Below are 16447 nucleotides of genomic sequence, written 5' to 3'. Positions count from 1 at the left end.
CCCATCACAACTAGAATGATGAGAGGGGAGGTGAGGAACTCAAACCCTTGTCTGCACCATGGATTTTTCAGAGTGAACTTTGCCTCAGAAAGCCACGATGCCGTGCTTTGGAATTTGGTCACCTCATCATTTATCCTGATTGTTAAGCGTGGGGCTGGGTGGTATGTCAAGTCTTGGTTCAGCTGTATAATGAAAGAGTTGAGTTCTGTTTAACATCACAGTGCCAACAGTTTCTAGAACTCACTTTGAAAAATCTGTATGAGATATCATATGATGAATAATTACAATATTATTGGAGAATTCTTACTAATGGAATCTTTCTTAGTTCCAACCCAAAATTAAAATCCTTCATTCTGATCTTAGTAATTGTAGAATGCATTATATATAGACACAGACATTTTGTGTTATGTGGACATCATTAACAATGTTCTCATTAAAGCTCTTGAAATCAACATCTAATATAAGTTTTAATCAGAGAGTTCCTGAAATAAAGCAGAAGGAAAAAGTGTCCCTTTCCCTCAATCATAAAATAATGGCCCATAATCATAGCACTAAATTTGAAAACGAGATTTTACTTACAGTGCCATGAAAAAAGCACGTGCTGCTAATAATCAGAGGTTTCCAGAACCGAAAATTAGCTTAAGAGGGTGCCAAAATCATCCATTTTGGCAGCTGAACTCCCCTAATACATCCCATTTAGATTGTGGAGATCAGATAGGGGCATAGCTTTAGAATAATTTATCTTACAAGTTTAATAGGTCATCAGGAAAATTAACTCCCAACTCACCACAGGCCCATGAACTAGGACTCCTTTTTCTCAAGAAAAACATAATATCAGCACTTTGGGAGGCCGAGACGGGCGGATCACGAGGTCAGGAGATTGAGACCATCCTGGCTAACACGGTGAAACTCCGTCTCTACTAAAAAATACAAAAACTAGCCGGGCGAGGTGGCGGGTGCCTGTAGTCCCAGCTACTCGGGAGGCTGAGGCAGGAGAATGGCGTAAACCTGGGAGGCGGAGCTTGCAGTGAGCCGAGATCAGGCCACTGCACTCCAGCCTGGGCGACAGAGCGAGACTCCGTCTCAAAAAAAAAAAAAAAATAATAATAATAATAATATCTGTCCCAGATGTCTGGTCCATTTGCTTCCCCACTTTATTTGAGAGAAATCTGAGTGGGGTTAATAATAGCTGTGTGCAACATGCATCTCAAGTGACATGCAATATTTAGTCACATAGTACCAATATGCAAATCAGTCATAACATGGCTGTTTTGAAATTTTCAATATACAAATAAGTTAAAATGTAACTATTAGAGATGTAAGAAAGCTCAATGGATAGACCATTTAATTTATGTCTTTGAAAGTTAGAATATTTTATAACATGATTTTACTTACAACTAAGTTTACCAGATCCAATTGTGGAATTTACAACTGCTGCCAATAAATTTTTCAGAAAGGTCTGGCTGTGCTTCCATTCTATCTAGACTAATATTCACACTCTCAGTACACAGGAGGAGGAAAAAAGAGAGTGAAAGGAAGACAGCCTTGCTGGTTTTAAAATAGAATTCAGCCTTCATCTATGTATCCATGTATTTTTAGGTCAAAAATCCCCCAAATCAATACAGAAGTCTTAACAGTCTTTTAAAAAAAGCCTACCTTCATCCAAGGAAGCATGAAAACAGATTTTCTAGTTGGCCTACAGGACCATTACTTGCAGTTTGAGAAGCCTGGGTTTGCTGTTTTCTTTCTTGCAGTGCCACACATCATTATCATATGATTAATCACTGCCGCCTTCTCCATTATTTCAGTCAGCTATGGCCAAAGAGCTATTTGGTGATTTTTTTCAAAAAGAAACTGTCCATAATTTACATAACAAGTGGCCCAGTGGAAAACATGTAAATTGATGTTCAAAACCTGACAAAAGCATATCGAACATCCTCTGGGTTTGTATTTTGATGAAAAAGGCATTACTTGTTTACAAAATGGTATTCTTAGCAGCACAGATTTTGAACATATTTCGTACACAGAATATTCTGACCCGTCTGCCCCTAAGAAAAAGCCAGAACGATACCAGTGACATTGATGGGAATAATGCAAGAAGAAATCACTTGGGCATCTTGTTTCATCTTCTCCTCTGGCGTTGGGAGAGGTAGTGCTTTGCTCCAGTTGGTCTGCTTGTCCAGTGTAGAAGGGATATTGTGTATTGGGTTTTTCGGCCTCTGCCCTAACATGACATCTGTATCTTCATCCTCTGGGGGATGTGACTGCAAACAAAGTTCAATCAGGTTCAGCCATCATAGATTATACATAAACATACATATAAGGAATTTCCTAGTTTAGAGAAGTAAAAATGAGGTCAGAAATAGGCCCTTAGGACAAAGGAAGAATTCCTAGAAATAGTTAGTAAGCACAACTAATTGCAAGTATTATTTCAATAGTCAAGCAACACAAAAGGAAAGAAATGGGCTAAATAAACATGCTTCTCAGGTTAAATGGAATTAACAGGAGAGACAAGGTAGCCAGAAATCTGCAAACTTTACACCAAAGAAAACTGAGTCTCTATTCCAATGAAAGATCAACTTTTAAGCTCTCTCACCATAAATTTCTATCAAAAGTTTTGAGATCTCTAGATGACTAGGATCAAAGGAAGAAGATGAGTTAGACGCCTGTGAAAAGGTTCAGAAAACCTGGAGTCGGGAGACATTCCAGAACACATACCTGAAGGACAAGCCAACCTAATCTGAGAAGCCACATTAAAACATGAGGAGTTAATTTCACTGCAGGACTATGGCATTTTTAAATAACATTTAGAAAATTCAGTTTCATGAACACTGTATGCACGTGGAAAAGCAAAAGTGAAGAATTTCCCCCCACCAACGATAGTGGAAAATACACATCCTGTTACTGGGGAGAAATATTCCAGTAAGTTTATTTTTCAAATTAGGAAAGGTAAAACAGTCCTAGTTTATTTTCTTTTCAGCTTTGTGGTGCGAGACTTTTCCTCCAGCTGTGTAGTTATGGGCTTTGATTTCTATATGACATTGGAAAATTCTCCATCCAAACTTTTGATAAATATCAATATTGTCTAACTTTTATTTCAGGGTTGGGCTCCTAGGCCAGATTATTTAAAAAGCTCCATCCCAGTTTTGATTTCAGGGTTGGGTTTCTAAACTAGATGATTAAAAGACTCAGTTTTTACCACTCAACCTAGTTTTATTTATTTTTTACACAATTTGGAGGAAGGTGGGTATCTGTATAAAATAAATATATTTTGCTCTTATCCCAGTAAGACTTTAATAATATTCTGTCCTAAAATTAGGATCATCAAAAAATTTTTTCCCATCTTTACATTTGGAAGTATCATGCCCTGTTGACTCAGAGGATTTCACCTATTGTCAAACGAACTGTTCTCAAGTCCCCTTAAAGAGCTGATTCCAGAGCCACTTGTCTAAACTCACCCCCGGCATTTACTTACCTTGTCAGAGGTTTCTGCAAATCCCCCAACACACCCAACAGGATATGACTCCCCCCTTGGGAAAAATGTGTTCGTCATGAACGTTTTAGTAAAATATTGCAACCTTCTTTCTCTCTTCAGCTTTTGTGCAGATTCCCAGTGAAGCGAATAGCTCAAATAAAGTTCGAGAACAAAAGACTTTGTTTCCTAGGTAACTTCCAAAAAGAAAATAAGTTTGGTGCATGCAGAGAGAGAGAGAGAGAGAGAGAGAGAGAGAGAGAGAGAGAGAGAGAGAGAGAGAAACTGATTGAAAGAGAGACAGAGAGAAAGAGGGAGACAAAGAGAGAGAATGAGCACTAGAGAAAAACCCCCCACCACCAGAGGCTTCATTTTGTAGGCGATTCCTTCCTTGAATAACAATGGACTGCAAAGTGTTGAAAGGATAGTGACCTGACTACAGGCTCTGACCAGCAGCCAAAAGCACTTTTTATTTAATGGTGACAGTACGATCGGCTGCCAGATAATCCGTTTGTCTTGTTCTCCTTTTTTGATTTGAGAAGCTGAACATTTACAGTTCTGATAAATTAAATATAGGACAAGTTTCCTCTGCCGGACTACAAAGTCCAAGAGTAGTGTTAGGTGATGCAGTTTGCAGAGTGGGGGGCAGTGAATGGGGGAAAAAGGCAAATGGCATGACTGTCTAAGTTATATTACATTTAATTCAAGTTAGGAAAATACCACTTTTTAAATTAATTTTAAAGAAAAACCGTTAGTTAGAAACAAGAAAGTTTTCCATAAAGTTAAAAGAGGGAACAAGGAAGAGTGTCTGGACAGAGTGGGATAGGGCTGTGAAGGAATGTTCTCAGAACCAATACCTTTCTACTCCATGGGGTCATGTGGCAACACTCAGTGGGGGAGGGCGAACGGGTGCTGTTAAACTATGAACATGAAATGCAAAAAAGAAAAAATTAAAAATGTGCACACAACACACAGTGTATACTGGTTAGGCCAAATCTATGATATTAATGAAAGAATATACTGGGATAACTTTCTTCTTTCCTTCCCTCCTTCCTCCTTCCTTCCTTCCCTCCCTCCTTCCTTCCTTCTCCTTATTATTCCTTCCTTCTCCTTATTATTCCTTCCTTCCTTCTCCTTATTATTCCTTCCTCCCTTCCTCCCTTCCCTCCTTCCTTCCCTCTTTCCTTTTCTTCCCTCCTTCCTCCTTCCTTCCCTTCCTTCCCTCCCTTCCTCCTTCTTTCCTTTTTTCTTCTTTCCTTTCTTCTTCCCTTCCTTCTTCCCTTCTTCCTTCCCTTTCTTCCCTTCTTTCTTCCTTCCCTCCTTCCTTCTTCCTTCCTTCCTCTTTCCTTCCTTACTTCCTCCTTCCTTCTTTCCTACCTTCCTTCCTTCTTCCTTTTCTTCCTTCCCTCCTTCCTTCCTACTTCCTTTTCTTCCTTCCCTCCTTCCTCCTTCCTTCTTCCTTCTGTCTTCCTCTTTTCCTCCCTCCTTCCCTCCCTCCTTCCTTCCTTCTTCCTTCCCTCCCTCCCTTCCTTTTTTACTTTCCTCCCTCCTTTTCTTCCTTCCTACTTCCTTTCCTTCCTTCTTCCTTCCTTTTTCCTTCCCTCCTTTCTAATTTCCTTCCTTTCTTTCCTTCCTTTCTTCCTCCCTCCCTCCCTCCCTTTCTTCTTTCCCTCCTTCCTCCTTTCTTCCTTCCTTCCTCCTTCCCTCCCTTCCTTTCTTCCTTCCCTCCCTTCCTTCCTTTCTTCCTTCCCTCCTTGCTTTGTTTTTCCTTCCCTCCCTTCCTTCCCTTCTTCCTTCCTTTTTCCTTCCCTCCCTCCCTTCCTTTCTTCCTTCCCTCCTTCCTTCATTTTTCCTTCCCTCCCTTCCTTCCCTTCTTCCTTCCTTTTTCCTTCCCTCCCTTCCTTCCTTTCTTCCTTCTCTTCCTTCCTTTTTTCTTCCCTTCCTTTCTCCTTCCCTTTCTTCCTTTCTTCCTTCCTTTTTCCTTCCCTTCCTTTTTCTTTCCCTTCCTTTTTCCTTCCCTTCCTTTCTTCCTTCTCTTCCTTCCTTTTTCCTTCCCTTCCTTTCTCCTTCCCTTCCTTCCTCTCTTCCTTCTCTTCCTTCCTTTTTCCTTCCCTTCCTTTCTCCTTCCCTTCGTTCTTTCCCTCCTTCCCTCCCTCCCACCTCCCTCCCTCCCTCCTTCCCTTCCTTCCTATCTTTATTTTTTCAGAGGTAGCATAAATAGTGGTTAAGACCACAGACTCTGAAGCTAGACTGTCTGAATTCAAATCCTGCCTCCACCACTTATTTTCTGTGTGGCCAGGGGCAATTCCTCAACCTCTCTAAGGTCAGTTTCCTCATCTGTAGTAATACAGAGAAATAATAGAATTTTCCCTCCAGTGCTGTTTTGAGGATTAAATGAGTAAAGTATATGTAATATACTTAGAAGAATCCTGGCACTTAATAAGTTCTATACATTAGTGCCGGGTACTACTACAACAATTATTATTATTAATGTACTTACCTTGTAGCTGTGAAATATCTGTGAAAATGTCTTTGCAAACTGTAACTTTGTTATCTTTTAGATTCCAACACCACTTGCTAATTTGGCAAAGAATGAATTATTTGCTTCTGTTGGAGTGATTTTATTTTCCTGTGAACTACTTGAAAGAAAATTCTCTATGTGTAATTTCCTTCTCTAGACTGCTCAAAATTTACTTCTTTCTCCTATTCATAGACCACATTTGCAGACAGGGCCAGTTTCATGAGTGTGTGATCTGTGTAGCATTCCCATAGGGCCCTGCACTCAGAACGCCCCCATGCTTGGTTTCAGGTTGTGCTGTCACTGTTTTGAAATTCTTGAGTAAAGGATTCTTCATTTTCATTTTGCACTGGACCCCACAAATGATATAGCCAGTCCTATTTGGAGAATAATCTGGTAACCAGAATCCCCTCCTCAGGATCTACTGAGAAGGCCATTGAAACTTTTAAAACTCTAAGCCATATCAGCTTTAGATTCAGCTGGGCCTCTATTATAGCACTTATCTTACAGCATGGCTTTAATGGAACAGGAATTGGCCCTGGATGTGTCTATTTCATTTGTTAGATTGCGAATTCCTGGAGGTCAGGGGCCACATTTGATTTGCCTTTCAGTCTTCCATGATCCATCACTGTAAGAACCCATCAAAATATTTGTGCACCCGAATGATATAGTCTCTGTGTGTTTTAGCAGTGATGGGAACCCCAAAGAAAGTAAGGGGCAGCCAGGCACAGTGGCCCATGCCTGTAATCCCAGCACTTTGGGAGCCCAAGGCAGGCGGATCACTTGAGGTCAGGAGTTCGAGACCAGCCTGGCCAATATGGTGGAAACTTATCTCTACTAAAAATACAAAATTAGCTGGGCATAGTGGCGCATGCCTGTAATCCCAGCTACTCGGGAGTCTGAGGCAGGAGAATTGCTTGAACCTGGGAGGCAGAGGTTGCAGTGAGCCAAGATTACACCACTGCACTCCAACCTGGGTGACAGAGCAAGACTCTGTCTCAGAGCGGGGGTGGGGGGCGGGGGAGGAAAGTAAGGGGAATGCTGAAGATCTCAGGAGGAAGCAAATTCCTCAGAATCCAAGGGACTTATCATCTTCATGCAAACAGGTGGAAACAAGTAGAGGAAACTGCCAGTGATACTTGCTTCCTCTGACGCTGGGCCTCGTTATTCTTAAGCCCATGGCAGACATGTGTTTTTGTGGGGAAAGCTTGGTTTCTAATTCTGTTCTATTTTTCTAAGTTTTAACTGAAAGAGTTGCTCATTAATGTTCAAAGCAAAGCAAATGTCCCCTCCTCAGGCCCAGTTAACTTTGATCTAGATCTTATTTAAGACTAATGATTTTGTAGGGTCTATGGCTCCCTCGCTGAAAGTGACCATTTTGACAGATGTGGTATATGTGGTCCGAGTTCAGACACTAACCTGGTTCTTTCCTAAAAATCAGCCACAGACAATGACGTGGAAGTCTCAAGTAAGAAACCAGGGTGTGTAAATGAGAGAGAAAGCTCACGTAAGTAGGAAAAAAGGGAGCCTGATAACAAAGCCTACATGGGAAAGGAACCTACTTCAAAGAAACCAAAAGCTTTGGTGTCTCATGGAAGTATTTTCAAAAAATTTCATCGTCAGATACTGCAGGTCAGTAAACATATTAATGATATTAATGTTAATATATACATTATGGTAGTTTGTCTTAAATCTCCTAAGTCAGCTCTCCTGTTGAAGAGTGAGGGGTGAGGAGTGGACTTCGTTTTTCATCTGTTTGAGAAACCCACCAACCCCATTAAATAAGCATGAGGTCATACCTAACAATGACTAAGGATGGCAAATCCAGAGAAAGCACAAACTTTTCAGTTGTGGTCATTGTGATGGAGAGTTAAGGTCTCCTTGGGTTACACTCCATAGCAGATTTCTCCTCAGCTAATTGGTCTCTCCACTATTTTGATAGTAGCTCCAACCTCCAGCTTGTGAGGGTTGAAACTAGGTACTCTGGAGCTTGGATGTGGAAGGATTGTGTTCTTTGGTTCCTCTACTTAGACACAAGCTCTAGAGTCCCTGCAGATGGTCTGCAGATTCAGAGTATTTAAGTTTATAATATTAAAATGAGCTATAAGTATATAAATATACAGTTATATTTCTGGCATTAATTAGTAACTGCCTTAGTCTGGTATTTTAGAGGGCCCTCCACATAGAGGGGAGCAACACACACTGGGTTCTATTGGAGGGTAGAGAGGGGAAGAGGGAGAAGATTAGGAAAAATAATTAATGGGTACTAGACTTCATACCGGGGTGACAAAATAATCTGTACAACAAACCCACATGACACAGTTTACCCATATAACAAACCTGCACATGTAACCCTGAACTTAAAATAAAAGTTAAATAAAATTTAAAAACAACTAAAAGTAGAACTATCATTTGATCTAGCATCCCACTACCAGGTATCTACCCAAACGAAACGAAGTCATATATGAAAAAGACACTTGCACATGCATGCTTATAGCAGCACAATTTGCAATTGCAAAAATATGGAACCAACCTAAATGCTCATCAACCAATGAGTGAATAAAGAAAATGTGTTAAATATACACCATGGAATACTACTCAGTCATTAAACGGAATAAAATAATGTCCTTTGCAGCAACTTGGATGGAACTGGAGGTCATTATTCTAAGTGAAGTAACTCAGGAATGGAAGACCAAACACCATATGTTCTAACTTATAAGTGGGAGCTAAGCTATGAAGACGCAAAGACATACAGAGTGATATCATGGACTTTGGGGACTCGGGGCAGGGGACTTTGGGAGCAGGGTGAGGGATAAAAAACTATATATTGGGTAACAGTGTACACTGCTCAGTTGAATGGGTGCACTAAAATTTCATAATTCACCACTGAAGAACTCACTCATGTAATCAAAAACCACCTGTACCTAAAAACTATTGAAACATTTTTTAAAAAACCTTAAAAATAAAATAAAGCATCCTCTTTCCTGGATGTTTAGTCAAAAGAAGTAAGATTGTTCTGAATATTTCTGACTACATTGTTTATATGATGAATGCAATAATCAGTTCATAGTATATATATTTTTTCTAAATTATCTAAGAAATACAACTGCAAGAGAACTGCTACCTCAGGTCATCTCTGCATGGCTCAGCCTGCCATGCCTTAATGGGTGCTGATGGATAAGGTTAGGGAAAGCTGGATGCTGATCAAACTTATATGAACTAAATTATTCTTCCACAACTGTTTAAATGAATCCCGTTGCTTATTCAGAGAAAGACTAACCATTTCTTGTTCATAACTCTATTTTTCTGCCTCAACAGTGCTCAATAAATATGTGTCGTACAGCTAACATGCTCACGTGCCTGGCATAAGCAAACAAAAATTCTCTTCTAGAGAAATAACATCAAATTATTTCCACCCACATATAATTTTTCAGTACAACATCCAGTACAAGGTCAAAGACAGCAAAGCACAGGAGGAGATAAGACAGCATGAGCAGGAAACATCCAAAACAACAGATAATGGAAGCAGATCCACAGGGGACTCCTGATTGTGGAATCATCACTCAGTACAAGAGTGGCAGTGAACAACTTTGGTTTCCCCAGAATAAGCATGGTAGGAGAAGTGTTAGGCATTCATTCATTCAATTATTCATTCGTTCGTTCAAGATCATTTATTTGATGTGGATCAAAATTGGCCCCAGTGGAAACAAACTGTCAGGTTAAAAATAATTTCTCCCTCATGGGTATATGTATATTCACTGTACAAGTCTTTCAACTTCTCTGTACATTTGAGATTTTTCATAATAAACCGTTGAAGAAAAATGCAAAAAAAAAAAAAAAAAAAAAAAAAAAAAAAAAAAAAAAGAGTGATTTCCTCCTCTTTTTCCAGACTCCTATTCTGGCCCTTCTACCACTGATTTTGAGAAGCCTCAGACTCCAACTTGCAGCATTTTAGAATCAGCAACTACCAGCCATGCCCATCTTGTCCCTGACAAAAGATAATTCTTTTGATGCTTTCACTCCATCTCTATCCCTGCTGGCCTCATCAGCCATATCCTCAAATCCTTTTCCTAGCTTCCCATGAGTTGCTTCAACAAAAGCCAGAATTATACTTATGACCAGTGTTCAGAATGCGAAATAACAAACATTATGCTCAAAAGCAGCCAAATAAATGTCTTTGGTATATAATGAAGGAAGATTTTTCAAACCCCAGTCTTTCTTGAGGTATGTGTGTGAGAAAAGTTCATTTCTCCCCTTTTATGGCTATGAACAAGCACTTCCCCAAAGGTTTCAAGATGATCCCCAATCTTTCTCTTACTACCAAAAGAAAAATAATCCCTCCACTCCATATTTTACTTTCTTTTGGGTTTTATTTTATATGCTGATGGGGGCTTATTTTCCTTCGAAACTTTCCAAAAGACATCTGTTAAAATGTTGTGGGTATTCCAGCAGGAAATGTTTTGAAAAATTGGCTTTGGTTTGTGATCTAACTGATACCACATGGCACTTATAGCAGTTGACTTTCAGAGCTGATTTATTGCTATCATGCTGTCTTAAACATGAAAAATATTTACTGGAGGCTGGATGCTGTGTTACATTTGAAAACAAGAATGAGACCTTACTGCAAAGATGTCCATTGCAAACCACACTGGGTTTCTAGTGAGACGATATGGGCTTTTATTTTCACTTGACCATGGGGCTTGTTTGTCCTTAAGCCAAATCCTTGCATTTTTGCACATACTATGTCCTATTGGCCTCAGCTTTTCCTGCGCAGGAGTGTTTGTGGATGTGTCGTACATAAATATGAACTGCTTTGATCTTTCTCAAAGGCTTCAAGAAGTCTGACAATGCCTTCTTCACATGTCATTCTTGTTGCTACAATTATGTAGTACTTTTATTCCCTTGAGACTGTCTCAAAGTCTCCCAAAGGCTGGCACTGTGCTCTTATCTTCCAAACATGTTTAGTAACATCATTCTACATTCACCCTGTGCTTCCCCCTTCCCCTCTCCTCAACTCCAACATTCATCAAGGTGAACAATCATGGGTAAACACAATGAAGAGGTAGGCAGAAGTTTAAGGCACATCCTATGCTTTCTCTGTTTTAGGCCTTCTTCCCTCTCTGGGTTTGTCCTTTGCCACCACTCTCTCCTCGGCAGTCAGAGCCTTCATGCTTACCCAAAGTACCTGAATGCAGCACTCCCACCTGGCATGCCATCCTTAACCCCAAGTGCCGAAACGCTTCACACTAACCTTTCAGCCAGCTTCAAGGCTAGAAAGAAGCCCACAAATGCACCCTTATTAGGGTGCTGACAACACATCATGAAAAACCCAATCCACAGTGATTTATTCCAGTCACTGTGGCGAAGTTCTGGGTAATGGTTGTGGAGAGGGATATTTGGGAACAGGTGCCTACTGAGTTCTTTCTCTAACCACTATATACATTAATATTTATTTAAAACACAAAAAGCATTATTATTCAGGCCTGGGGAATATCCTCTTATTAATAAGTCTGTTTTTCCAAATCATGCTTTACTTCCTTTCCCTGAGAGATATAGCTATCACCACTTTCTTGATTCTCCTGAGGGACACTTTGCAAAAAAAAAAAAAAAAAAGTGTGTGTGTGTGTGTATATATATATATGTATGTATGTGTGTGTGTATATATATATACACACACACACACACACACACACACACACACAGAGACACAAAAGGCCAATAAGCATATATTAAGGTGCTTGACATCATCGCTCATCAGGAAAATTCAAAAGAAAACCACACTGTGGACTAGAGGGGCTAAGATGAAAAATATTAATACACTTAATGTTGATAAAGATGTAGAGCAACTGGAACTCTCATAAATGCTGGTGGGAGTGTAAAATGGTGTAGCTTTGGAGACTATTTGGCAGTATACAATCTTAAACATATATATATACCCTTTAATTCCATCTCAGGTATATAGACTTAAGAAAAATGAGTATGTCCACAAAAAAACTTGCACAAAAATACTTATAAAATACTTATAAAACTTATAGTACCTTTATTCATAAAAGCCAACAAACAAACAAACAATACCCCACAACTAGAAACAACCCAAACATCTCCCAGCAGCAGAATGGATAAACAGATTGTACAATCCTATATTCATACAATGGAAAACTACACAACAACATCAATCTCAAAAAAGTATATGTAGCAAAAGCAGCCAAGACACAAGTACATGCTCATTCATTTTTAAATCCTATCCTGTTGGTAGATGTTTGGGGTGTGACAACTCTCCCTAGTGAGCAAAGCTTGAATGGCGATGACAATGGTGCAGTTTTCACCCAAAAAGAGGCTTTCTGAAAGAGAGTGTGTGACTGCAAAGCATCTCTCTCTCTCCTTTTGATCTCAGCTGTAATGGAACAAAAATTCTTAGGGTAATGGAATGCAAAATAATTTTATATATGTTAAAGTTCAAGAACACTTTGTTTAATCACATCCTATTAATGAAGCATTTTAAATGTGCAAAGCATAACACAATTATATTTTGGAACATTTGTGGAAAATAATCCCCACATGAATGGAAAAGAGGGCTAAAGGGAACCCAGGATGGAGACTGCTTCCTGCTGGCTGGTCAGCACAGTCATTTATTCCCAGGAATTGCTCTGTACTGTCAAGAACACAAAACAGGGCCCACTGGACCATGATCACTGTGATGTTGATGCCAGTATCTTATTCATTCCCTGTGGTCAGCTTGGCCAATTAGTGGAGCCACTGCCAAGGGCCACTCAGTTCCATCAACCCTCAAAGGTTGCTAGAACCAAATAAAAGACATGAGTAAGGAAAAGGCAGGCCAGGCTTTGAAGTGCAGGGAAGAAAGAATCTTTGAACTCCTACAAACAGTGCAAATACCCTCACTCATATCAGAGAAGCTGGCAGTGTGAGTCAACAGAACAGCCCAGAAGTGATAGGAGCACTCCTCTATGGCCCTCAGCTGGGGGAGTCAGAGGCGTGTGGTAACTGCAGAAATGTCACACACACTCAGGCCCACTCCAAGGGAACCTTTGCACTGCTAACTCAGGCCAGCTGTGGCTGAAGCTCAGTAGAGCCATACTTGACCTCATCACTGCAAATTTTTAAAAAGCAAAAAATGTCAGACCTCACACATAAACCATGCACATTCTGCCTTTACTGTTTTTCCCTTTTTATTTGTTTTGAGTACAGATCTATTAATGTTAGCACATGTATAGACTCTTGTAACCACGACCACAATCAGGACATAGAACTGTTCTATTACCCCCCCCCCCCAAAACTCCCCTGTGGTATTCCGTTATAGTCGCAACCTCCCCCCACCTCTACCCCTGGCAGCCACTAATCTGTTCTCCATCTCTGTGGCTGTCTTTTTGAAAATGTCATATGAATGGAATTATACACTAGGTAACCATTTGAGACTGGTTTCTTTCACCCAGAATAATGCCTTTGTGATCCATCCAAGTTGTTGTGTTTATCAATAATTCATTCCTTTTTATTGTGAGTAGTGTTCCATTGTCTGCCTATATTTTGAACAGTGAAAAAAGTCTCAGGCATGCAACAGAATGTCAACCTGAGAATATTCTGTAATGATATGTATAGACAAGTACTTTTATTGACAGTTCCACTGCCAGGTAAATATTTAAAAGAGAAAGAAAGAATTCCAAAACTAAACTGTAGTAAGGAATTTTCTTTATTTCTCACAGTATTTAATATGAACCAGACTCATTGGTTAATGTTTTCATTAGCTATTGTGCTGGCTATTAAGCTATTGTCTCTCAGTTCTGAACCTATTCTGTGCCCTGCTGGGACTTTGCAAACATTTCTTCCTTGCCAGCTCCTCCCTGTTAGGTTCTTTCAGTGGGAGTGCAAGAGGGAGATTAGAAGGCTGGAAGAGGAAGAAGGGACTTACTTCTTGGCACTCACTGTTTCTGTTAGCATCATCCCAGCAGTGGTCCTTTGCCCCCAGCTATGGCAATTGGTTTCAGCCCTCATCTGTTTCCTCACTCCCAGAACCAGCCTCATTATGGCCCCCGTCAGAGATGCTAGTCAGACCCAGCCGTCTAGTACCCCTTTCTAGATTCCAGCTGTGTGTGGTCCTTCTTTGGAGCTTCTGATGCATTAGCACCTGGCAGGCAGCACTCCCTACTTGGAGGTCTGGGTCCCAGTTCCTCAGAAGCTTCTGAGCTCCAGAGCTCCTGAGGCACCAGCACCAGCCAGGCCATGGTTACTCTCCAGAGGTCTGAGTTCTAGTACCGCAGGCTGCTCCAATAACTCCAACCCCTTCCTTCCATTCCTCCAGCCCTGGGAGTGTTAGCTTCTTGCTGCTGTTACTATCTCAGTGTCACCTGTTTCCCATTTGCCCTGTTAGTCTTGTAATAATAATGTCCCTATGTTAAATTCCTTTTGTGAAAATAGCTGGTGTGGTTTCTGTTTTCCTGACTGGAGCCTGACTGATAAACCACATGGAACCAGGCTTTTACCCTCTGGCTTGCTCTTGACTAAGGTATCTAAGGTCCTTGCTGCTTCCTGTTCTGAGTCCAATCAGGACAATATGAACCAGCGTGATGTGGGGAGTCAACATGACAATGATCTCTGCAGCTTATGTTATGGCAGAGAGGAGAACTGAAATGATCTTAAAAGCAAACTGCTTCTGGTTAGCCTTGAAAATGGGTATAGAGGAGAAAAGAATTTGTTGTGGTCAATAGCTGTATCATTCCACCGGCCAGGTGTTGTGCTGATTTACTTCAAGAAAAATACCACATCTGAACAGAAGATACAATTAAAGTCACCAGCTGTTTATAGCCAGTCTCCAAGATCCATCTCCCTTCTCCAAAGACCAAACAGGTGAGTTAAATGGGAGGTATATAGGCATCACCACTTCTGCAATCTTATACCTGACACTAACATCAAACACTCCTCTCTCTACTAAACCAAAAAGCAATCTCTAGAGATTCAGGAAATTAATCCTATACACACATACCCTGACATTGTCATAAAGCACAGCTTCTTCAGGTCATTGTTATTTTTGTGCCCAAAACCCTTCAATAATTTGCTAGGCTTATGGAATAAATTCAAACTTTCTAGTCTGGCATTCAAGATCCTTCAAGATCTGGCCTACTGAAGCATTATAGCCAGTGCCCTCTATTGACACACCACTTTTCTCACCAGCCAAAGCAAAGTATTTGAACTCGTGTATACACTCCATCTCCTGACTCTTACGGTTTCCTCGGTCTATAATCCTTTTCCTCCCAGTGTTCACATCAAAATTCTACCCCATCCTCCAAGGCCTTCTCAAATACTACATTTTCCATGAAGTTTAATCCTGCCACCCCACCCCATTCCAACACCACACACCAGTTAGGCATTCACACTTTCAAGTCAATACAATAGAATTGCCTCTAGTCTCCATGTACTCTGGATGAAACAGATTATGTATCATTCATGTTTGTATCCTTCTAGTACTTATTAATAGTAGGCACTCAGTTAATTTTTTTTTCAAAATGAAGGAATAAATGAGAAAACAGTGGGAGAAAGGGCATTTCAGGTGGAGATATTATTTCGAGAGTACAGGAGGTTTTCTGGAGAAGCATGTGTAGTTTGGGTTGGCTGAGGTCTACAGTCTGTGCAAAGGATTTATGGGAAATCCACCCGGAAAGGTAAGTTAGTACCCAACTATAGAGAGTCTGGAGAGTTGGGCTAAGGATTTGAACTTATTTCTTTGGGCAGAAGGGAAAAACTGAAGGTTTGGGATCAGAGAAGAATTTGTATGTCAAAGATTCGCATAGCAAGGTTAGTATTTTTCTTAACTGATTTAAAGGAGCAAATTATCTGAGATACAGAGAACACCTAAGCCGAAGCAAGAAAGATTTAATTTGGATGGACAGAACCATTTTAGACAGAAGGTCATAAAACAACAAAATACTTTTGAGAGAGCTTATGAAGACATATGAAGACAATTTATAAAGGTAAAATAGATTTGTCTAGGACAAGTCTGGATATATCTAACTCTTATATAGCAAAGGCAAGGCTTGATCAGCGTTTCTCAATCCCAACTCTATTGTAAACAAATGGAAAACTGATTATCTTAAATGAACCCACAGAGAAAGGGAAGGATGGAAGAGGATGAACAACAGAAGACAGGGCTGGGGATAGGAAAGAGAACAAGGCAGTGAGAAGGTCTTTATCTCTTGGTCAAGTACTATTGAAACACCCTTCCTGCCAGCTCTGGTCTTTGACCTTCTCTCCTGGCTAGCTCCCCTGTAAGTTACTTTGATTTTTCTCAGAAGCTGCTTTCTCATAAGACTCATTTTTTTCTTCCTGATAGAAAATGGGAGAGTAAACATGGTCATTGTTTATAGCTCTGAACTATGACTAAGACGGTCTGGGTCCTAGTTTGAGTGACTTCCTTCATTTCCTTCCCAGTAAGGCAGTTGGAATGTCCC

General features: G+C 40.3%; 1 protein-coding gene across 7 annotated transcripts in view; it reads right to left on the bottom strand.

Moving 5' to 3' along the window:
- Positions 1-16447, bottom strand: part of NHS (NHS actin remodeling regulator) — a 363822-nt gene that overhangs the window by 12938 nt on the left and 334437 nt on the right. For 4 of the 7 annotated variants that reach the window (XR_010584371.2, XM_005593069.5, XM_045383531.3 and 1 more), the window contains exons 4-5: positions 4330-4392; positions 2072-2264 (exon numbers count right to left, since the gene is read on the bottom strand). Coding sequence is in view for 6 of the 7 variants with exons in the window: in XM_005593069.5 (XP_005593126.2) it covers positions 2072-2264; positions 4330-4392 (256 nt within the window). In the remaining variant the exon portion in view is untranslated. The remainder of the gene's footprint in view (positions 1-2071; positions 2265-4329; positions 4393-16447) is intronic. The other 3 variants (XM_045383529.3, XM_045383532.3, XM_074029467.1) reach the window with 1 other exon arrangement.

The sequence above is a fragment of the Macaca fascicularis genome, chromosome X (assembly GCF_037993035.2).
Source record: "Macaca fascicularis isolate 582-1 chromosome X, T2T-MFA8v1.1".
In the NCBI taxonomy this organism is placed as follows: Eukaryota; Metazoa; Chordata; class Mammalia; order Primates; family Cercopithecidae; genus Macaca; species Macaca fascicularis.
Note: the sequence above shows the minus strand (reverse complement) of the source record. Positions and strands in the feature narration are given on the sequence as shown.